The sequence below is a fragment of the Molothrus ater genome, unplaced genomic scaffold (genome assembly GCF_012460135.2).
Source record: "Molothrus ater isolate BHLD 08-10-18 breed brown headed cowbird unplaced genomic scaffold, BPBGC_Mater_1.1 matUn_MA508, whole genome shotgun sequence".
Taxonomy (NCBI): domain Eukaryota; kingdom Metazoa; phylum Chordata; class Aves; order Passeriformes; family Icteridae; genus Molothrus; species Molothrus ater.
This window is the reverse complement of record NW_023416513.1, coordinates 150,504-173,590: the sequence shown is the minus strand read 5'-3', so window position 1 is coordinate 173,590 and position 23,087 is coordinate 150,504. Positions and strand designations below refer to the sequence as shown.

The 23,087-nt window shown below is 45.6% G+C and overlaps 1 protein-coding gene across 1 annotated transcript; it reads left to right on the top strand.

Moving 5' to 3' along the window:
• The first annotated feature begins 967 nt into the window (after positions 1–967).
• SETD7 (SET domain containing 7, histone lysine methyltransferase) lies at positions 968–22,482 on the top strand. Its single transcript, XM_036404657.2, has 8 exons — positions 968–1,068; positions 5,006–5,135; positions 9,348–9,549; positions 12,916–13,105; positions 14,671–14,752; positions 15,386–15,503; positions 15,801–15,958; positions 16,459–22,482. Exons 1-8 carry the CDS (start codon positions 1,029–1,031, stop codon positions 16,637–16,639), a joined length of 1,101 nt encoding a protein of 366 aa, XP_036260550.1. The 5' UTR covers positions 968–1,028; the 3' UTR covers positions 16,640–22,482.
• Positions 22,483–23,087: the final 605 nt, after the last annotated feature.

Genomic DNA, 23,087 nt, shown 5'->3' with positions numbered 1-23,087 from the left:
TCCCAAGGTGTTCATACCCAGACAGCCCCGAGGGCCTGACCATCCACAGCAGCCCTGAATTTGCGAGCCTCCTATCAAAACTGATGATAAATGGCTGTCTCTACGTGTGCTGATATTGGAACTTTAATAATAGCACGTCCATAATGCTGGAGCCCCTCAGCAGAGACCCAAGCTGTTACAGCCCTGGTCAGAGATATCAACGAGTCTGACAAAGGGGCAGGGATAACCAACTGCAGCAATAAGAATAAAATTACAGTATTTTAAAAGTAAATTGGATTAATAAGTTATTTTGCTGCTTTGTTAAAGAGATGAGAAAGTTCTTGGTGTGCGGGGGGCGGAACACCCATAAACCTCCGAGAAGCCTATGGAAAAATGGCGTGCATTGAGCCATTTTTGTGTTAGAAATGTCTGAAGGAACAGGTCAGGAATCACCCGAGAACAATCCACTCTGCCTTGATTTAAGCCGTCAAGTACTGTCCTTCCATAAACGGACTGCTTTGTAAACACTCTGCAAGTTAAATAAGCACAGGGTGGGATTCTTGAGGTGTCCTGTGCAGGGCCAGGAGTTGAACTCGATCATCCTAATGGATCCCTCCCAGCTCCGCATATTCTGGGATTCTGTGGTAAGAACAGCCGGTCAGCGGTCGCTCGTGTGGGAATGGAGGTGTCCTGGAGCTGCTGGGGACCCTCGGGTTTTGTGAGGTGAACTGCAGCGATGCCAGTCGGGGTCAGCGGGCGGATGGCCAGCACGGAAGGCGCTGGAGGAGCAGCGCTGAGCGGGCTGGCGTTCCGTGCCCTCGGTGCCGTGCGTGAGGCCATAGGGAGGCGGCCCCGGCCGAGCTCCCCTCGCCCTTATCCCGAGGGGCGGGGCCAGCCTCTCCCGGCGTCCCCCTCGGCCGCGCGCGGCGCTCGGCCCCGCCCTCAGGGCGGCACTCGGGCCCTCCCCCGGAAGGGCGCCTGAGGCGGGGCGTGGGGCGCGCGCCCGCCCCCGGTACCGCGGCTGCGCCGTCCCCGCGCCCGCCGCCGCCATGGACAGCGACGAGGAGACGCTGGAGGAGATCGTGGAAGGTGCGTGTGCCGCGGCTCGGGGAGCGGGGCCCGCCGGCGCCGGGCGGTGCTGCGGGAGCTGTGGGGGCGGAGGCGGCGGCGGCCAGAGCTGGGCGGCCGGGGTCGGGCGCAGCGCATGACATCAGTGGGCTTATGCAACGGACGGGCCGGGGCCCCGCACGTGGCGGAGCTCGGCCGGGGGCAGCCGGGGCCGCGCTGGCGCCGGTACCGGGCGGGCGCTCTGGGTGCCTCCCGCCGCCGAGCGCTCCGGCCACCGCGGGAGGCTCCGCGCCCCGGACGCGGGGATGGCGGCTGCTCTGCTCTTATTGTCACGAATAAGTCTCGGCCGTGGTTTTGTGCCGCTGCTGTGCCCCCGTGCGGGCGGTGGTCCGCAGCCTTGGCTCCCTGGGCGGTGCGGCCGGTGCCCGGTCCTTCCCCCGGCGGCTGAGGGACAGGGGGATGCCTATCCTCGGGGAGAGCCCAGGGAGCCAGGGCTGCAGTCACATACGTGCAAATGGAGAAGGGAAAAGAAAGAGCGACTCCGGGAAGACACTGTTGCCATATCCATGGACAGCAGGGCTGGAGCCATCCGTGTGGGAGCGGGGTGGGCCACCTTATAGCTAATATACGCCCTCTATGTGCGGTTCGCCTCTCACTTGTGGATAACTAACCCTTGAGGAGTGCTAAACCCAGAGGCACATGTCCTCTGGAAGTGAATTGCTGATGCAAACCGTAGCAGGCAGGGATGCGGCTCCCCAGCACGCTTCATCAGGCTTCTGGGAGCCGGGAAGCAAAGCATGGCATCTCCCTCAGTGGGAAAGCAGCGGCTCCCCAGAGATCCCTCGCTTAGGGGCGATCTGCCGGGAGCAGCAGCAATCCGGGGTGTTCAGCTGCTGGGACAGGAGCAAGGAGCTGCCTGAGGGGCGGGGAATGCCGTGTTCGCCGTGTGCCTCCTGCGGCAGAGGGCTCGGGCCTGGAAGCGAGTTGCCCCAGGGAAGGTGTGTGTGTGTGTCTTGCACGGCAGCTTGGTGTGACAGCAGGTGCGAGCTGAGCAGCTGCCGCTCAGCGCTGCGTTTGCTGTCTCGGTGTGTGGTGCCCGAGCTAGAGAGGCTTTGTTGTACAGAACATGGGTCTGAGGGAGGCTCTGCTGCTGTGCCTGTGCCCTTACAGGTGTGGTTTTCCACTGCCTTCCCTCCCAGCTCCTCAAATCTGTGGGTTGCAGTTGTCTGGGGCAAGGAGTCATGGTGTTTTCATCCTTATGTCACAGACCAAGTGTTCTGCTGTATCCTGGCTTTGTTTGGCATCTCTGTGGGCTAAGGAAACACATTTTTTAAAGTATATTTTTTTCAGCAGTGTATATCAATTTTTGTGTTTTTCTGAGTGAGACAGGAGCAGGATGGTCCTTGGGGGTGAACAGGATTTTGCACTTACCCAGAGCAAGTTAGAAATACAGAAATCAGCACTTGCACTTTTGTTGGGAGGGGTTTGGTTTATTGCAGTGATTCCCCCACATGTCCACGATCTGTTATCTTTGTGGCCAGAATCTTTTAGTGATGATGCACATTATATGTCATCTGTTAAGTAATAGTGATACTGACAGTAAAGGGCTTTTATCTTCCCTTTGTATACATCAGTGGTTTCAGTAAGTGACTTCATTGTGAACTGGCCCCTATTAGGGTAGTTCCTTTTCTTGGAAAGTTCATTGTCTGAGTTTAAGAGCAAGTCTTGGGAGACCCTTAATGAAGCAACAAAAGTGAGATTTTACAATAATTTGAAAATATGTTTAGACGTTCTGGGGTGTTTTTTTTGCAAATGGAGCAAAGTGGTGAGGAAGCCAAGTGGAACACACTGCTCCCCATGAAATCGTGAGGATTTTTTCCATTGACTTAATTTGAAACAGAGGCAAAGGCCTCAGCCATACAAAAAAAAAAGGTTGTGTTTATGTTATGAGACTTGAAATTGCGTTTTTCCCGTGTTGTTGACTAAGAGAGACTATGATTCTTGTTTTGTTGCTGTGGTGGGGGCTTGGTTTTATTTTTTTTTTAACAGGGGAAGCTTCTAGCACATTAGAATAATTGGATTCTTTGTGTTGTGGCAGAGATTAAGACCCTGTATAGAGGCCACTGGCTCGAAGCTGACCGTTTTAAATCTCCGTGGTAGTCTGTGTCCTACTGTGCAAAAGGCCTGACACGTGTCCTCTGGACAGGCATGGCAGCTTTTGTGTTGGGCTTTGCATTCCAGCAAAATCGCGACAAAGCCGAATAGGCACAGAGAACAAAGTTGCAAGAGTTTGTTTTTGTTGGTGCTTTGAGGGTTTTTTTTTTAAATGGTATGATGTACCAGTATTATCAGTGTGTTTCTTTTAATCCAAGTGCTTTATAAAAGGTTTACCTTTGTAGTGACAGGGAGGTTGGAATTGTATTGTTTAGGATTTGTTAATTTACACCACTGTACCCTTCTGTATTGATAAAACTTAATTTAAAATGCTTTTAATTGAAACTATACATGTCGACATAGTTTTTGGTCTAGAAGAGGTGTCCATATCAGAAATGTTATTGACCTTTTAGTTAAATTGGGTGTTAATTTTGTTCGTTATTAAATGTTTCACCATTGATAATAATTGGTTAAATTTAGCTAAATTTAGCTAAAATTTGTCCTTTCTACGAAAAGGGGTGTCCTGACAGAATGGGAGGGGAAAAAAGCCTTTTTTCTCTTTGGGAAGAGCAGTTTCTGTTTAAAGAGTTCCTCTTCAAAGTAATTAAAAGCCTTTAGTGGTAAAGCTTTTTCCCTTCCACTTTTTCCTCTCTCTTTTTACTCTTTTATTTCTCTCACTGTGAACTGATAATCAGTGCCTGATTGGGTTTACTGGCTTCTTGAACTTTTAACTGTTTTCCATCTAGTTTGGTCTAGGGACTGGAAGTGAGAGCATGGTCATGTGCAGGTGTGAGAGAAAATAGGTGGAGCATGCAGGGGAAGGGTGAGGGAGGGAATCAGTTTAGTTAGAAGCACAGGAGAAGGCAAGTATAGGCTAGCTGTTACGTATTTTACGGTTTTCATGCCAAAGTTATGCCTGATAACATGTCACCCGTTCAGGTGTGTCCCTGTGCTGAGGGCAGCCCTGCTGAGCTCTGCAGCCAGAGCCCACACAGCTGAACCAGGCAGTAACCATCCTTTGCAACACTTGTCTGTTGTTTTCCTTTGGCTCTGAAGAGGCAAGGAGAGATGCAATAGGAGCCTTGTTATGCCTTACCTTAGGAGAGTTGGCCATTTATATTCAATAAAACACAAACCTTGCAGGTGAGGATCCAGGTGTGTTTTCTCTGCTTTCCCTCTGTGCAGCAGTGCTGAGAGGCAAAGCTGATATGGCTGGGGATAGGAACAGGATATCAAGTGAGTGCAGAGGCAAGGCACTGGAGAGCCGCCTTTAAAATATGAAATAGCACGTTGACTGACATATGACAAGGGTGAAGCATTATGGATATTAAGTACTTTTACTTCCTTAAATTCCTGTGAGTACAGCTGTGTAGTGACACGTGCGCGTTACCGTAAGGCATGTGTTTAGCAAAAGAAAAACATCACTTTCTCAACCTTTTCTCACCAGTACGTTTTTTAAATAAGTAGTTTTAATGCTTTTGAAGATGTCTATTCACACAAGTTAGAATGCTCTAAACCTAGTTTCTTTCAGAAACCAGTTTTGCTTATTATTCTCTTCTCTATCCCGTCTCTCATCCCTTTTCTTTTATCCTTAGATTTTATTTTTATTTAAAGCTATGTGTTACACAAATATGAATTAGAGTTTTACAGAATGTCTGATCACTGTTCCTAACAGCAATGATCTGAATTACTGTTTGGTACTAGGGAGCTAGTGCAATTCAAGTAGCTACATAATGAGAGCAGATATAAAATGTTGCATAATAATTAATGTGCTCTGTTGCTCTTTGTTTGGGTTTTATTTCAGGGCATCTAGATGACGATGGGCTGCCACATGGGTTCTGTACAGTAACCTACTCATCCACAGACAGATTTGAAGGAAATTTTGTGCATGGAGAAAAGAATGGCCGCGGCAAATTCTTCTTTTTTGATGGAAGGTACACTCTGATTTTTCTTCTGTGTTCTTCCTTCTGCTTGTAGTGATGCAAAACTAGTCTACATTGGTTTTATACTGCTCAGTGTCTGGGTAAGATTTCTCGTTAAAAATTGCAGCTGCGAAGTTTGCTGCTGCTGTAGCCATTCCTGTGGTGGCTTTGTGTGTAATGAAGTGCCTGTAGTTGTTTCTTGGAGGGGGAATGCAGTGGTGTGAGCTCTTTTAGCACTGGAGAAGTTAGGAGCTGATGAGAAATCATAAGGAATGGGAGATGGTCAGAACTACTGAAAACCATGCTGCCAATGACTTGTACATCCAAGGTTGTTACTTCAGGTGTACTTGTTTGCCTTATAGAGCTGCACAGAAAGTGCAGCCGGACCAGGAGCTCCCTGTGCCAGCCCTCACACACAGATACAGGACCTTGACAGTGAGGTTTGCCTTCTGCTTTGTCCAGTTGTTTAGCAGTTAAACGACTGAGTTCAATACAGGTTTGTTAGCAGCTCTAGTTAATCCTCTGCAAGTTGCTTGTGGCATGATTTTCTGTAAGTAAGCAAACCCCTTATTTCCCTTCTTTTCACTGGGAACTGTGACAGTGAAATTGGGCTAGTCCATGCCTATGCATGCGTTTTCTTCTCTGATCCTCATTATGACCACCTTGCAAGTCTTCCCCCCAGCACCACTGCAGCGTTCCTGTCTGCATTTGCTCAGGACTTGCTCTGAGGGAGCAGCAAATGTATAAAATGACACAGTTCTTCGTGGCTTTGCAGCTGTTGGTGACGCTCTGAATAGCGGCTGTTCAACTGACAGTCGTGCTGGGTCTGCTCTCTTCCTGCTCAGCAAAATTGTGAGCAGGAGCAGAGGTGCTGTGCTGTCTCAGTGAGTCAGCTCCTTGTCTGTACTTGCCTTTGCACTTGCTTCATGCTGGGCATTGTGGGGTTTTTTCTTGAGAAAGATAATATATTTATTCAGTTTTGTAGGAAGGGATCAGGCCTCCAGGCTTGGATGAAGAAAAATCCTTACTGTTGTTGGTTGTGGCCTTATTAAATCTTCTCTGAGTGACTGGAAATCAGTACTGCCCAGCAGCTGAGTTCTCTAAAATAGTTTTGGTGTAAGTTGTTAGACAGCCTCTCTATGGACACCTGTACCCAATGTTTCTGTGCTGGTGGGTGATGTCAGCCGAGTAGCTGCTGATTGTGAGTCAGGGGAGCTGACCGACTGTTGTGTTTGTAGGGCTGCTCCTGCAGGTAATCCAGGGTACAGGCAGCATTTAGTGGCAAGAGTCAGGTTGCTGCTGAGCCTTCTCTGTACTGTTTGAGTGTTGCCAACTCTTTTTTCTTTCTTTGTTTTCCTCCTTCAATTTTCATAGCCCTTAAAAAAGTAGAATAGCTGGCCACTGATAACTTGAGAAACTAGCAGAAGGAAAATATGCAAAAATAGTCTGCAAAGTGGTTTTGGAAAATGAGTTGTTTTCATTAACTTTTACATATTAAGTTAGCTAAAGCAGCCTTAACTGGGCTAATTATTGGAGATGTCATTTATCTATCGATGTCCAGCTGGCAAGACGAAGTTGCTTTCTGAAATGGATGGTTCAGGAATCATGACATGTCGTAGGAATGACCTGGCATGAACCAGGACATGCTGTTTCCATGAAGCGTGCCATGGGCAGGGCTGAGTGCTGCTGAAGACGAGCAGTAAGTGTCAGCCCTGTGTCCCCACAGCTCTCCCTTTGCAGAGTGCTGTGCAGTGAGCTCGCTGTTGAGCACTCGTGGGTGTGTTTCCCTGGCAGGCTGCTGAGCAGAGGCTGGCAGCTGTACTGCTGTTCCTCTCTTGCTGGGGAGCAGCTGAGTCCTGTCGAGCACAGCGCTGGCTGCAGTGTCAGCGTTCTCATTTCGGAGTGTTGGGGAATGGGACTGGCTGCCTGGCTGCCTTGTTTGGTAAAGGAAGCTTCCCTTTACTGGAATAACTGGCCCCTTCCTGTTGGGTATTTAAGGGAATGGAAATGTGTTATGAAATATCAGATGTTTTTTTCCTTCCCCTTCGAGAAAATGCGGCAAATCACAGCGTATTCTATAGGAGAGAGAAGTTTGCCCTCTGGCGTACTCCCTGTTTTGAGTTGTAGACTTTTACTTTCCTTGGTGCCAGTGGTTCTGGGGTGCATTTTGCAGAACTCTTTGCACTGTAAAGGCAGGCATGAGAGCCATGCTTGGCACAGAGCTGCAGCTGCCCTTCCTCCCTAACTGGAAACTCCTGTAAGCTGGCATCTCCCAGAACACAGTAGGAAACTATTATTTTTAGGGAAAACATTTTCCATGTTCCCATATAAAGGGAGCGAAAGATTAAGTCAGTCTCTATACATACTAACGTAATCCCTGGAAGGAAATTGGAGTAAGTATTTCCTCCCCCAGTCCATATAATGCGTTTAATTGTTAGCTAAGAATTATCTTCCATCCCTCAAGGCATAGTGGATAATGGGAACGGTACATCTGATCCATCTTGACTGTGGTAGAATTTATGTTGTCAGAAGTATGGTCATCTGAGAAGCAAACCAGAGACATGCAGGGTAGTTCAGGGTTTGGGTTAAGAAGGTTTTGCTTATGGCAGACACAGGAGCTATTTATTCATCTTTGTGCTGGTCAGGTCGTAGTTGCAATTATTGTGTCTGGCTGCAGACACCATACTTGGGGAACTTAGACCAACTTAGAGTGAAGTGAGGAGCAGGGTGGAAATAGCTCAGAAACTCTGAACATCATGAAAGTTTCTGAACCTGACTTTTTAGGTGAGCTTGATGGACACAGACTTCTTTCTTAAGGTATCATCCTTTTGCATTCCTTAGATGAGAGGGATCTTTTGGTCACTGTTTGGAGCTTAATACAAAGCGAGAAAACATAAAAGTTTGAGTTAGACTAAAATAAAATATATTCTTTCCAGGGCTGAAGCACTGTTGCAATTTAGCAATGTTTTAACTTCAACTAGTGCAATTAAAGGTAACGAGACAGAAGTTTTGACTACAAAAACTGAGGGTGGCTGCTTCTTTTAAAGAGTAATCCTACGTGTGCACGCTGTGTGTGTTGTCACTACAATGGAATTAACATCTAGTGATCTGTGATAAATTAGAGGGGAAAGTGGCATCATTTATAGTGAAGTTAGGGCACTGATGTCTGGTGGTTCCCTCATTGTTCCCTCTGCTGTAGTGCCATAGCTGTCTGTGCAGCTCTGTAGCAACATGGATCAAGAAATCCATTTGACTGAAAAGTAAAATTATTTTCCTGCCCCTTGTTGTTTTGCATCTGGTGTGCACTGAGGCTTTTACTGTAATATATTTTCCCATGGAAACCTCATCTGGTTTGCCAAAGTTAGATAAAAACAGAACATGAAGCTTTAGAAGCGAGAAAGTGAGTTCTGAAAAAACATGTCTTCCACAACTCTTGCAAATCTATGTGTTGAAGCATGTGGAATCATGTGCTCACAGACACTGTGTCAGTTTATACCTTAGATGTCTGCGTCTGAAAAAGAATTCTTCAGTGAAAATATGTGTATGCTGACAGCTGGCTGTTAGCTAAATGTGCCGAAGCAAAAGCTAAACAGGTTGTGCTCCCTTATGTTAATCCTAGCATGAGAAAGAAATATCTGAATAGATCGTCTTTTATGGTGATAGTCAAGGGTTTGCAAGACAAAACCAAAATGAGATGTTTATTGGTTTAAATCCAGGTGCAACACCAGTTCTGTTTGACAGGCTGTGTCGGATTTTAAGATAAATACATGAAAAAGGGCAGCTTTAAGCAGGGCCTGTACGAATGGCTGCTGAGTGTATTGCTGGGGAGCTGATGCTGAACGCTGGCAGGTTGCAGTTCGTTCCCTGTGTACAGCAGCTCAGCTTCCTCTCTCCAGAGACGTGTCAGTGGAGGTCCACACCTAGCAGGTAGAAAATCCTAATGGAAGAGTAGCCTGCTTGAGCAAGAATTCCTTCTTGGACCAGGAGTGTCCATTTGCTGACTATTCCAGCCTACAGAAAGTGCCAAGCATGTGATGGGGATGAGTGATTCAGTGTGTGTGCAGCACACCCTGATGAAAGGGTGCTCTAAGTTGTTTTCTGCCTTTGGAGCGCCATAGAAACAAGTGTGTGGTTTTCCCCTTGGTGTTCCAGTGCGCTGAGGCTTTGGGTTTGCCCTGAGAGGTGAACAGTTTTCCACTGCTGTTTTCCTTCTCTCTTCATCAGCACCCTGGAGGGATACTATGTTGATGATGCCCTGCAAGGCCAGGGGATCTACACGTACGAGGATGGAGTGGTCCTTCATGGCACCTACGTGGACGGGGAGCTGAACGGGCCGGCCCAGGAGTACGACAGTGACGGGCGGCTGATATTCAAAGGGCAGTACAGAGACAACATCCGGCACGGCACCTGCTGGATTTATTACCCGGTAAGCCTGACCACCTGCTCTTCTCACTGTACAATTATCTACCTGTTTTTTTCCTCAGCTGAAAGCAACACTGACCATGACCCAGCTGTCCAAAAGTGAGCACACACAGATCTGGGTAAAAGGTCTGGGCATTCTGGTTTTGGTTAGTCCAACACAAAGTTACAAGATATTGGTGTTGAATGTTTGCCCAGTAGGTGAGATTCAGTGAGGCTCCAACATGCCCTCCACAACTTCATCTTTCAGGAACCACTCCAGCCCTTGGAAGTGCATTTATTTATAATTTGTATGCAATGTAGAAATAGGATGTGTGATAGTTTGTGTTATCCCTTTGGGAAGGCTGGAGTAATGATTTTGTCACTTTGTAGTGCTGGCTGCAGGTGAGGAGTGTGGAATCCATGCCAGTTATTGCAACCCACTGCTCTTATTACAGTAAGGGGAGAGAGTTTGTCTCCATTTCTGCAGGATATTGTTCACGTCCATGGTGGTGGTGTGTGCAGCCTTCCCCCAGAGCGCCCTGTGCCCAGGGGTAGGAGCCAGGAGAGCACCAGCACAGACACACAGTTGGACAGACACACAGACACACACAGCAGCTCAGCAGTGGAGACACAGGAGGGTCCAGGCATGGAGTTCCAGCGTGCTTTATTCCACACAATGCTGAAGGGGTCCAGGGGCCAAACACAAAGACAAAGGAGGGTCCAGGCTATAAATACAGGCCAAGAGGGGGTGGAGGAGAGAGAGCATCAGGGACCCGATGGTCTGAGGGCTCAGGGGTGGTACACAGCAAAGGGACCAATAGGGAGTGCCAGGGTGGATGGGCAGGGTTACACAAACCCATGGGAAATCAGGGAAGGGAGAACTCCCTAGAACATGAATGTAAAAGGGGTAGGGAAGGCCAATGGGCAGGACAGAAGTGGGACAGATGAACCAAGTGCTGCAGAGCACCCTGGGGGAAGCTGCTTTGCTCACCCTGAGCTCTGAGTAATGCCTGGAGCTGAAGGTGCATCTCTCCAGGGCATCACTGTTGTTCTCTCCCCAGTGGGCTCCCTGCTTCCACAGCATATGGTGTGAAGACTGGCTTTGCCTAATACATCAGATGTGACTAGTGTGAGAGCTGTGCCTCTGAGTGGAGCTGTGGACAAGTGATTTGCTAGTTAAACAAGCCAGTGTTTTATCTTTTGGAGTTTTGGTGTTCTTTTACGAACATGCTAGTTAAGGCAGTGACTGTTGTATAGCTTTTAGGGAGTTTCTGATGCAAATTTTTAAAAAATGTAATTCCTATTCAGCCTTACACAGTAGAGTTGAATCTTTCAGTCTTACCTCGTGCCAAGAAGGAGGTAATGTCTGCATGTAATTTAGCTGCTGGTCAAAATCCAGTCTAATTCTGTGCTACATATGGTACAAGCTTGAGTTGCACATGGATTTCTAAGTGCTTACCAACACTGGCTGTTCATTTTATTTACTGGTTTTCACCATTGCCATTAAGCATGTATGGGCATCAGCAAATTTGGTGTATGCTGCCAAAATTTTGTCAGTCCTAGTGTATAAAATATACACAGCTCACCCTTCACCTCATGTATCTCCAGATGACAAAGTGTTGCTGTACCTTTTGGAAATGTTGATAATTAGAGGTTGTTTATCATTATTGTCTTGCCAGACTGAAGGATGTGAGGTGTTCCAAAAAACTCCTTTGCTGTAGAACCAGTTGTTTTCTCATGACTCTGTAAAGGATGCTGTGTGCCCACTCTTTTTTCTCAGACCTAAGGTTCAGTGTTCCCTATTACAGCATGCTTGGAACTCTTTCATCCTTGGAGTTGAACCAAATGGTGTCTCTTTGAAATAGAGCCTGTGCACAATGGTCTTGATATACATCAGTTTGTTTCCACAAGACACCTGCTGGTCTTGCTCCAGGGTGTTATTTGGAGATGCTTCCTTGTCTTTTTTGAAATAAATACTTGAGGTGGTGTCTAGGTTTGAAAGACAGGTGTCTGCAAAGGAAGGTGGGAACCTCCCTTGGAGTGGAAAATATGTGACCCCTTTCCCTCTGAGTTATTATAACTTGGAAATTAAGGGGTCTTTGGGCAAAGGTATGGGAAAGGAGTAACAGTTCTTTACCAGGATATATATATATATATAGCAAGGCAAACCCTCAGCACAAGCAGCAGTGCAGGCAGGAGCGGAGCAGCAGCACACATCTTGTATTCTCTTAAGTATCAATAGTTATTGTTTTGTAGCAACAGATGGGACAAAATTGCATGAGAGGAAGATATGGAGGGAAAAATCCTAACCCCAGCAAGTGGTTAGACCTATGCTCATGTATGCACATAGATCTAACCTGAGCTGCAGGCACATCACAGGTGGCAAAGGCCAGGGCTGAAATGAGTAAACTTTTGAGAGGACAAGTGTTGCTGTTGATGCTTTGCACAAACATCCTTGATCGCACTGGTTACCACCTGACCTCGGGGGGCATTCTGGGAATCATTTCTCCTCAATAGGGTCAAGTTTTTAGATGTACCGTGTTAAAGGTAGTGTTAAATCATTTCTTCCTCCGGCACAGTATCATAGTAGTCAAACTTGGACGTCTATGTGGCTTTGGTCCTTGTTTTGTACACTGTACACACAAAACTTTCACCAAGTGAAATTGAATATTTGTGTCACATGGAAGGAAAGACCTTGGGTTTTACCTATTCCAAACAACATAGAAAATCAGTTTTATCCTAGCTGGAATGACTTCATTGAGCTTCTTCATGTGCCTGTTTCTCTCTCATTTTCTAATTTCACATCTGAACTTACTGGTGGATTTTTAAAAAGCTGGGGAAAACCCTTTTCATTTACTGAATGTTGCCTAGAAAATAGAATTCCCAGCAGCATTCGTGAATATAAAAGCAGATGTTTACTTGAAAGCTGTCAGGTACTCAATATGGCAAAAATTGTGCATGGTACAGTAAATTGACAATTTTCTCAGGTTTGTTAATTAGTGTAACTATCATGTGTTGTCCAATTAAAAGGTTAGTTGATTAGGTAATAATTGCTTGGGTTCTGCCCCGTTGGAAGCAGTCCCCAGGCTTCTTTTGGCCCACTTCTGTTATGCCAGGTCCAGAATCTTGTTGGAAAACAGAACGCCCTCGTAGTTGGTACTCTTCTTGCAGTAAGACTAACGAACATTTTAGGAATGTCTTTTTAAGGTTAGCATCTTGTCCCTCAATGTAGGGGAACAGGATAGGAAAAGTAATAGAAGCTACAGCCATGCATCTGCAATCTACAAAGCTATAAATGCATGAAAAATATAAAAAGCTGAAAATCTTAGGCATCAAGGATAGTTAAGTATAATTAAATGTATTGCCTTTTCTTTCTTGCCTGTGCTCTCAGGATGGAGGCAGCCTTGTGGGAGAAGTGAATGAAGATGGGGAGATGACTGGAGAGAAAATAGCCTATGTGTATCCTGATGGAAAGACTGCCTATTCTGGAAGGTTCATAGATGGAGAAATGATAGAAGCGAAACTGGCAACTCTGACAGCTGTTGAGGATGGGAAGCCTCAGTTTGAAGTAGTTCCAGGCAGTAAGTGGAGCTCACAACAACTGGTATTCCTGCTAGCAGCCCTTGCCTGCAGACAGCTTGGTTCCTGTGGTGTTCCTCACTGGACACTGGCTGTGATGGCACAGGCTGTTAGTGAGGGGCCCTTTTCCAAGTCACAGAGTTGGGCAGAGAGGAGGGGAGTGTTTGTCCTGGGAACAGATGGGAAATGCCCCCTGTGTGGTCCTGCCCAAGTGCATTTCATAGCCCTTCTGTCCCTCCTGTGCTCATGGGCACAGTCCTGCTTGTCACAGATCCCAGTACCCGCTGTACCCGCTATAAAAACCTGCTACATTCACCCTGGTAATGGTGCTGCAGTATTTCTTGCAATGAAATGGCTGGGAGGAGAGTGGGGCCCTGGCTTGGTTGTAGCTGTCAGCTGGGGTTATGCAAGTCAATGTTTGCACTGTGAATGTTCTGGCACCCGCGTTGCTGGGCTGGGACTGGAATTAGTGCACCAGATTCAGTCCTTGTGTAAGGGTCTGATTCACCAGCACCCCTCTGTGTGTCTGGTCCTGCTGGCACAAAGTGGCTGTGAAATGCACAGGGGGAGGGTGAGGCCTTCTCCACCTGCTTGCACGTTTTGTTCTGGGGTGGGTCTGTTGTTCTGAGGTGTTTGTGAGGCTTTGGAGGAGTGTGGGTTAAGCTGCAGTAACAAGTAGGGGCTGCTAATGCGTTTATTGCTCTTGTAGCAAAACCTGTCTCACTTGACATGAAATGGGCACATAAAGCTCAGTGAAAAGGTATTGACAAGCAAATGCATGGGAGTTTATTTTCTCTCAGTTATGATAGCAAGTCAGGATTTAACTTGAAACTTAGTTTGTAGGAGGGTATGGTTGTGCTTTGTAGAGAGGATGCAGTTACACTCGGGGGGAAGTTGCCTTCAGCCAGAACAGATCCTGGACACCAGGGGCAAAGGCCTTGTATCAGACTTGGTACTATTCTCTGCTGTGGGGTTTTTTCCCCATCTCATTTTCACATTCTTCTTAATCTATGTCCAAGGTAGTCCTCTGGTACTGAGGATAGGGATGTAAGAGTATAATTACTCACTTTGTACCACTAAGTTGCTTATTAATGACAAAAAATAGAGGACTGTAACAAGGGTGCTTTCTGATTACTAAATGTTATCTTCTGGCTGAAGTCTCTTTAGGATCTGGACTAAAAAATATTTCGTATTTGAAGTAATCAAGTTGAATATATCCTTTTAACTTTTGTTTTACTTTAAAATTATATTTAGAGACACTAGGAGGGTCAGTTTTGAAGGAGTATCCAGTCCTCCTCTACAAGTTGGTAGTTTGAAGAACATATTTATCATCTTTTTGTATTACTCTAGAATGTTGAGGGGGGAAAACATAATCAAGAAGTTATATCTCATTTAAGGCTTTGTACAGGTGCAGTCCTGTTTAATGCCTTTTTTTTGGAAGTGTAGCATTTTTTGCAGCCTTTAAAGTTTAATTTTTTCAATGTCTTGATTAAGTTAAGGATGGCATACTCTCAGTACTGCCGATTAGCTGGTTTCCCTCATTGATGTCTGATTTTTTTTTTTTTAGGCCCAGTGTACAGTTTTGACAAATCCACTTCATCCTGCATTTCTACAAATGCCCTTCTTCCTGATCCTTATGAATCAGAGAGGTAAGTATTTTTTCTTCTCCCCATATTTCTTTACTGTTACCTATTTAGAGTCTAATTTTGCGAACCTTTTCTCATCTAAAACTTAAAGGCCGTGTCAAGGTTTGTAAAATGGAAGCCTTGTGTGTACCTCAACTCTTGTGCTTTCTGATACTCTGAAATGCCTAAATAAGTGATTAGTAAAATTCTTGCTTTGATTTGGATTGAGCACTTGAAGATGTGGTGCATCACCCTGAGAACTCCTGCTCCTCAGTGCGTGTACATACCAGCAACCCCAGCTTGGTGGGGACTTCTGGGGTTCTGGTATGTTGTTGAGGGCCTTCCTGAATTGAAGCCATCATTGTGGAGTAATAGTAGGTTGGCACTTCAAAGAAAATAAAAGACTTTTCCAAGTTAGCCCACACTTTCCACCAAATCTCAGTTTTGACAAAATAGAGAGAACATATGGAAGAGAGGAAGGAAAGGAATTCCATAAAGCGGTTGTATTATAATAATGATGATGATGATGTTTTGGTTTTTTCTTGTTATTTGCTTTATTGTTATACTGAGGTGTTGGGCTTTATGCCAGTGTTGTTGTGCCTCTTGAAAATTACAACTGCAGCCAGTCACCTATTCCATGCCCTGTTCCTCTTGTAGGGTGTATGTGGATGTCTCTCTCATTTCCAGTGCTGGAGAAGGATTGTTTTCAAAAATAGCAGCAGAAGCCAGTACAGTGATGTCCTTCTATAACGGAGTGCGCATCACCCACCAGGAGGTAAAGAAAAGAAAAAAGTCAGTCTGCGTTTTCATTGCTCCTCCTGAAATTTGCTTTTCGTAGTAGGATCTAACACCTACTGCCTTCCCACTCTAGATTTAACATGATGGAGTTTATTTGAAAGAAAGTGCATGCTCACCTATGTGTAGATGTAAAGTGTGTTGTTCTTTTCGATTACATACAGGGAGGAAGGTTTGAAAAGCTTTATTTGCGTGTGTTTTGAGTGTTGGCTTTCAAACTTCTGACCAAGTTGACCCCTCCTAGACACAGACATGGGATTTTTGCCTTGCAAACTAGGTAGACAGCAGAGACTGGGCCCTCAATGGAAACACGATATCCCTGGATGATGAAACAGTCATAGACGTGCCAGAGCCCTACAACCACGCTGCCAAGTACTGTGCCTCGCTGGGGCACAAGGCCAACCATTCCTTCACTCCGAACTGCACCTACGAGCCGTAAGTACAGCCCTGCGTTTGAGGGTGGGAGCTGCAGCCTGGCTGGCTGGCTCCCTGGGCAGCTGGGTGAGCAGCAGTGCTGGGCTGGGAGTACAGGGTTGGGGCACTGAAGGAGTTGTGCTCACCTGAGCTGAGGGGGAAATGGGCTAGCCATTATGGTGCTTGGTGTCTGTTGGGACTTACCATGGAGGGTCTGGAAGTTTGCAACTTGTTTGTTTTGTCATGAACTTTGAGTTGCTTCTGGATTGTAACATGCATCATAACAGCTCTCTAAATTCTAGTTTGGCTGGAACCACACTCTTTTTGCTGAACTGCCTATGCTTTGATAAATCAATATTTTTGCTCAAATTCTTAAATACTTATGAGGTTGACTCAAGTGTGCTAATTCAATATCAGATTATGCAGTATGGCTCTGAAGTGAGTGAATTCTGGAGCTGTTCAAGGGGCTGGCAGAGTATGGGAATTGACAGCTGAGGCTAGCCAAGATGTTTTTCCCCTAGGTTTGTTCATCCTCGTTTTGGGCCCATCAAGTGTATCCGTACCATCAGGGCTGTGGAGAAGGATGAGGAGTTGACAGTGGCTTACGGGTACGATCACAACCCTGTGGGGCAGAATGGGCCTGAAGCACCAGAGTGGTACCAGCTGGAACTGAAAGCTTTCCAGGCTGCCCAGCAAAAGTGACATGGGAGCACCTTGTCCATTCAGCAAACTGAAACAGAAACTTGGATCTATGCACTACCTTTATACTGAAAACTGGACAACCAGGGATTGTTCATGCTGTTGCATCATAACCTTGCATTCTGTGTTAAGAGATAAGTTCCTTGGATACTAACTAGGTCTGACTGTGTTACTCATAGCAGATTTAAAAATTAGCTAGCATTGCACCAGTCTTATCTGAAGAAATTATTTAATATTCTATACAAGATGTGGTATTCTTTGGTAGCTTCTGCTTTTGCACCATATGCAAAGATGCCAAAAGACTAGAAAGAAACTAAAGTGGGTGTATTGTTCACTTTTAGTCGGCAGACTTAGTGTTGCTCTCTACCTGCCTAGGCATTATTGTGCAACTGCATTTTGCATATATGCCACTTGTGATGATAACAGTAATATTTTGATATTCTCTAATAGTAGCATAATTTTGCCTTTTTAAATCTTTGATCTGAATCTTGCAATAGAGCAGTTTATTTATTAGCATATAGGAGGCTGGGTTTTAACTCCCCTTTCCTCTTGTCTGAACGTTGTTCTTTCTACAAATCCTCTTTCGCAGGAGAAAATCCTTTCTAACTAGTGGAAAGGCTTGTGTGTGTATGTGAGAGTGCTGTGTGTTGGTCTCTGTGGCTCTCTAAATAGTATAGCAACATGGCTAAACCTAATATTTATCTAGCCTGTACGGCTGGCTTATTTTATTTAATTTATTATTATGACATGCAAATGAAGCTGTTCTTTGCATGAAGATTTTGTGAAAGGAGAAAGCAGGCTTGCTGTTGAAAGACTTGCAGAAGTACACATTCTGGGCGGCAAGCACAGGACTTGCATCCGTGTTGGTGAGTTGGTTTGTGTGTTTTCACCTGTTCAAGTGGCCAGTTCTCAAGGCAAAAGATGCTTGGATCTCCGTGGATTCTCTGGAAGGATCTGCATGTATCTGGGGGCAGGCTGTAGTCCTTGCTGAAGGAGAGCTGTATCTTTTCACTTGATGTTCGCTTGATGGAACAACATAGCCTTATAGCCATCTTTTAGCAGTTCTGGTTTATGACACAGTGAATTAATATAATACGAGGTATCAAAAGAAGTTTTTTTTTTACGAAGAGATATTAATAGATTGTTTTTGAAAGACAAACAATGAATGTAAAAACATCACTCGATGCTCATATTCATAAACAGCAGTCAATCCATAGCTTTGTTGCAGCCAGCAGTGGGGGCTTGGGAATATTCATTTGCAGGGCTATGTTCTGGGGTTTTTCAGGGGTAGGGCAATTGTCTGTTTTTTCAGATACAGTACCGGTCTTGCCTAATGCTGTGTAAGAGAGAAATCATGCCTTGTCTTGATCTGGATGCTGGAGTCTTTCTGGGACTCTGATGTTCTCTTTTGGGTTTAGCAGCTTAGGACACACTCAAATGCATTTGCAACACTTTGTTTAAATGTTTGTAGTTTCAACAAGTTTGTATATATGTAACATAAATGATTTGAGAATCAGACCTACCTTTCTATTGCAGCACATTTTGGTTCTTGCTTGAACTGTTGGAGGCATCTGACTGTCTGGGGAGCTGGGCAGGGAGGGTGTGTTGGGTACCTGCAGGTGGAAGGATGAGGCTGCTGGTAAGTGCAGTCTGAGAATCCTTGCTTTGGTACCTGAGGAAAGTTAGGAATTACTCATAAAAGCCTGGGCTCTGTTTAGTCCCTGTGGCTTCTCTCAAACCTTTTCCATCTCCTCATCATTTCAGTTTGCACAGAAGCTGCTCTGTGTGTGTGCTGAGGCGGGGGACAGGCAGGCTCAGGGTGATGTGACACTCTTTGAGCAGTGATCTGCCCATGAGCTGTGACACCTCCCATCTCCTTGTGCTGCAGGCTCAGTCACAGCTGCACGTCCCCTCCATGGCAGCGGTGACAGGTCAGGGACTCACCTGAGTGTGCAGAGACAGCCAGCCTCACAGGTGATGGAGAGCTGGCCAAGGTCAGTCAGCTGCTCAGCTTCACTAAATGATTCTCTAAGAGAAACATGCATGACTTGATCTGTCCCTTCCTGCCCATGGATCATTGCTTTAGGTCATCAGCCTCTTGCAGGAAAGCGTCTGGTAAGGAGCTCTTGGCTGTCTCTTGGGAGTTACTGCACCAGGATCATCAAGTTGGCAAAGCTGAGGCTTGAGTTGAGGTGCAGCAAAGAGCAGAGGGAAGATGTGACTGAACCCTGCTGGGACAGGATGGTAACTCTTCCACAATCTTGGTTACCTGCTTTGGACTGCTGGCCTCTCTGTGCTCACTGGGGAATTGTGTCTAAAATGTTCTGATCTCTGGAGCTCCTTTGCCTTCATTTCTGATCAGTCTGATTCCTCTGCTCATCTCCTGTGTGGAGTTGCTTATGTTTTAATAGATTGGTCAGTCTTCTTATTGCCTGATTTTGAGATAAATAGAATATAGGTGCTCTTTGTGCATCAGGCTTGAAGATTGTATCCTAAAATAGGGAATTCTAGGGAAAAAAAGGCACTGAGGTGTCCTGTGTCTTCTCAAAAAATTTGGTGAGAGTCCAGGAGATTCTTTTGTACATGTGTGTAGCCTGGTAGGTAGCATGCCACAGCTGTGGCTGTTGTCTCTGTTATCTCTGCTGTCCTTCTCAGCTCTGTAAAATCTGTTGGTCCTTCTATAGCTCCCTTCTTCAGTGACCAACCTGCTATAAAAGTTGTGATTACAGAGCTGCTTTGGCTTGATTCAGGACCAAGCCTTTGAACTCTTCTTTGTTTTCTCTCTCTTCCTGGTCTGCTAGCGTGGAGATGGCTTTTGCCCCTGGGTGGTGAAAGAGCTCAGTGTGTCCTTCAGAGGTGTGAGCTGGCATCCCCTGGTTCAAACACAGGTTAGTTACAGAACTCCAAATAATGCCTTAACTTGGTCAGTGTGTTGCAGCTCATTTTCTGGGGCTCACCAGAGAGCAAGACCAGCTTCACCAAGCTCCTCATTGGTCATGGGATGACATCCATAGACCAAGACCCACACCCAGCCGTGGTTTTCATCTGGGGCAGAGGAAGTTTCACCTTGCACAGCCATCTTCTTGGGTCTGTAGGATGCAGCTGACTACTGGTGAATATGCAATAAGTAAAGAAGCTCCACTTTTTAGAGTCTGGCCAAAGACCTTTCCTGTTGGTACTGAACTGGGAGGAGAGCTGGTGGCTGTTAGCTGAGCCTGGGTGAGCATCTGGCTCTCGGGATACCCACTGGGAATAAAGAATAGCATAGGAAAACCTGGAATTGCTGCATTTTTCAGGTACAGGTCAGTTCCCAAAATCTGCCTTAGGTCTGCAGTGCTGAACATGGCTTCTCTGTGATGGGAGGGTTACTTGGGCTGCTTTATGAGAAGCCTGTCTCACGCTGTATTAGAGGCTGCTGATTGTCTCTGGAAAAATCAAATCCGAAGTGGATCTTGCTGTGATGGCAGCACAGGGTTTTGTCACCAAGAATACAGAGGCTTTGTTTTCAGCAAGTGGCTTCTGTTGGAGATGAGAGCCAGAAGAGTTGCAGCTCAGAGCTGCCTGCTCCTGGGGTCACTCCACGGGCTAAGAAGCAAGGAAAAAGGTGTAGGCCATGGAGGGGATGTCTGAAATTGAGTCTTGTGCTATAATTTTACTTTTGGGGATCCTGATTTTCTTTTCAAGAACCTGAAAAGGCTTTTTATTCCCTTGTTTAAAAAATAGTAATTATAAAAAACTTAGCCTACATAAATACCTGTGAGTTTTGACTGCTGAAAAAGTCAAAGGAGATACTTGGATATGGCTTTCCAGCTGTGAGAGTTTTTTGCCTTTTTCTGCAGTTGCCGTGATAGCTCCTAGTATCTCCTAGGATGTCCCATGCTTTTAATCAGGTGAAGCTCCTGGGGAGGTTTTGCGAGCCATGGGGTGAGGCTGCATGTTTTGGGAGTGACTAGGCAGGCTTCTCCTTGGCATAGCCCTTCCAGATGTGGAAGTGTTGCACACAGATGGCAGTGAGTTTTGTCCCAGGGGTCCTGGAGCATGTTGCTAGAAGCTGGAAGCAACATTCTACAAGGAGTAAGAGCTCTGTCAGGGATTTCTCACCCTCTGTCAGGCACTGGAGGAGCAGGGTAGTCAACGTTTCCCATCTGCTAAGAGAAACTGATAAATTAGGGGAGTTGACACTTTGTTGTTGGCTTCCCAGCTGCCCTTGTCCTCCAGTCAAACCAGCGCTCACCGTTTGGTTTGTGCCGGGGTGCAGCGGGGTTGCTTCTGTCCCAGAGACGTCTGTGATCTGTGTCCTTTCACTCAGTGTGATGGTCTTGAGGAAAATGCTGCTGTTGTGATGAAGTAACACTACACAGAGCCAAGTATCTGCTGCTTTGTTCTCCTGCGGCCCAGTAGGATTGCTGGAGCTGGGGGTGCCTGAGGGCTTCACCTCCAAGCACTTAAAAAAACCAAATGGCTTTGGACACAGTGGTACTGAAGGATCTTCTTATAGAGTGCTGCCTGTTCCTCACTTCCACTGCACTGATGTGTGCCAAGGGCATCCAAGCGAGGAAAGCAGGTGGGAGCAGCTTCATCTGCAAGTGGAAGTGAGCTTCACCTGCAGTGAACCTGTTCCTTATGCTTCATGTCATGGAATCATGAGAACTGCGTTTTTGGACAAGGTATTTCTAAGCAGTCTTATAAGGGATTTTTTTAAGGAAAAAAAAGAGGTGCAAGATGAAGTGCATGTTTACTTGTCCCAGATCCGAGGTTTTGAACACTAAGGTCACTCTGTCTTGAGTGACCTTCCTCTGTCTTCGGGCAGTAGGACTTCCCACCCTTTTTTCTCTTTTCCATTTTCCTGTAATACTTTTTTTCCCCTAGGAGAAATATCTGTACAAAAACTATAAGCAATTAAAAGTTCAAGCCATAAAATCACGAGTGTGGGAAGACTCGCTTTACAAGTTTTAACATTTGTATGTAAAATGGTATTTGTATGAAATATTTTCATGGTAGAAAGACTATTTAAACAAAAAAGTTCAGTAAGATCAAAACCAGATTTCAAGGGATGTCTTTTTGTAAGATGCAAGTCTAATTGAATACCAGTAAGTAGATAATTTTATTTTTTTTTAAGGGGAGATGCAACAAATGATCCTTAAAATGACAAATGGTTGCTTCGGCTATTTGGGGAGGTATTTCTGCAGCATTACGTGCAGCCGCCATAAATAATTGCAGTAGCAAGGCTAGTGACGTTTTCAGGACGTACCTCTCAGCTTGTCTCTTGATGATACCCTACAAACAACCCATCCCTCCTTCCTGTAGATCCCCTTCTAGGAAACTTTTCCTACTGCAGCTGTAACAAGTTTAACTCTGAGCTAAGAACCAGACTAAAATTGTCTATTACTTAACAGTTGCTGCTGGGCCTCCTGCTATTTTAATACTCTCTAGCCCATAATTACTGGGTGTCTCTGTTCTGAGGAACTAAGTGCTAAAGAATAATCTTTGGGGTAAGCTTGTACATGTGTTAACAGTTAACCCCGGAGTATTCAACTTGTGTACAGTACTTGATAGGTGTTTTATGACATTTGTACTCGAACTATGAGCCTTACTGAACATCTGAAGTTTATTCATGACTTTTAAAAATGGATAACTACAAGGAAGATGTTTACATGAATGATGTTTGCCCTTCCTTTCATGTTATGAATGGGGTTTTTATAGTGTGTTTGGGCGTATGTGCAAGGAAGCAAGAGAGGTGTTTCTGGGGAAAAACAGACTTGACAAACATTTGTAATAAGTGAATTTTAAAGATTGCTTTAATTGCGCTATGAAGGCAATGCAAAAATAAAATAATCAACAGAAAACCATTGTCTCTCCTTGTTATTTGTGTGTCACCATTTTGGGTATCCTCTGACCTCTCCCCTTCCTTGTGTCCTGTGTGACCACAGTTTTTGCTGATGCACAGGAGCAGGATTTCACACTGTTAGACACATCTAGGCCACATTATGTAAGTAGTGAATGAACACCTGATACCACTTGTTGTTTTTTCTGTCAGCTCTGCTGCTTTTCTTACTCTTCTTTTTCAGTGCCCATAACATGGGCTTCAGCTGTGTTGTGGTATGGAAGAACATCCCGCGCAAGGTGTCATTAACTGGTGTTTGCAAGTGTGGTGTGTTTTCCTCTGAGGCAGTGCGAAGGTGCAGCAGGGTCCCTTCCAGCCAGGTAACCTATTCCTCTGCCTCTTGCTTCCGTGTACATGTCCTGCTGGGTGAGTGGTTCTCGGGTTTCTGTGCTTGAGGTATTGGAAGGCCTTTTTTACCAGCCCCACGACCAAGGAAGAAGTCGAGATTCGTCGGTTCTGCTTTTCAAGGTTGTTTATTTTCTCTTATGTATTCATTTTTTTTCTACCTGCTGAGATCTGTTCTGCAGGTCAGGTTGTGTCACAGCCACTGCCTTTGGGGTGGTGTTA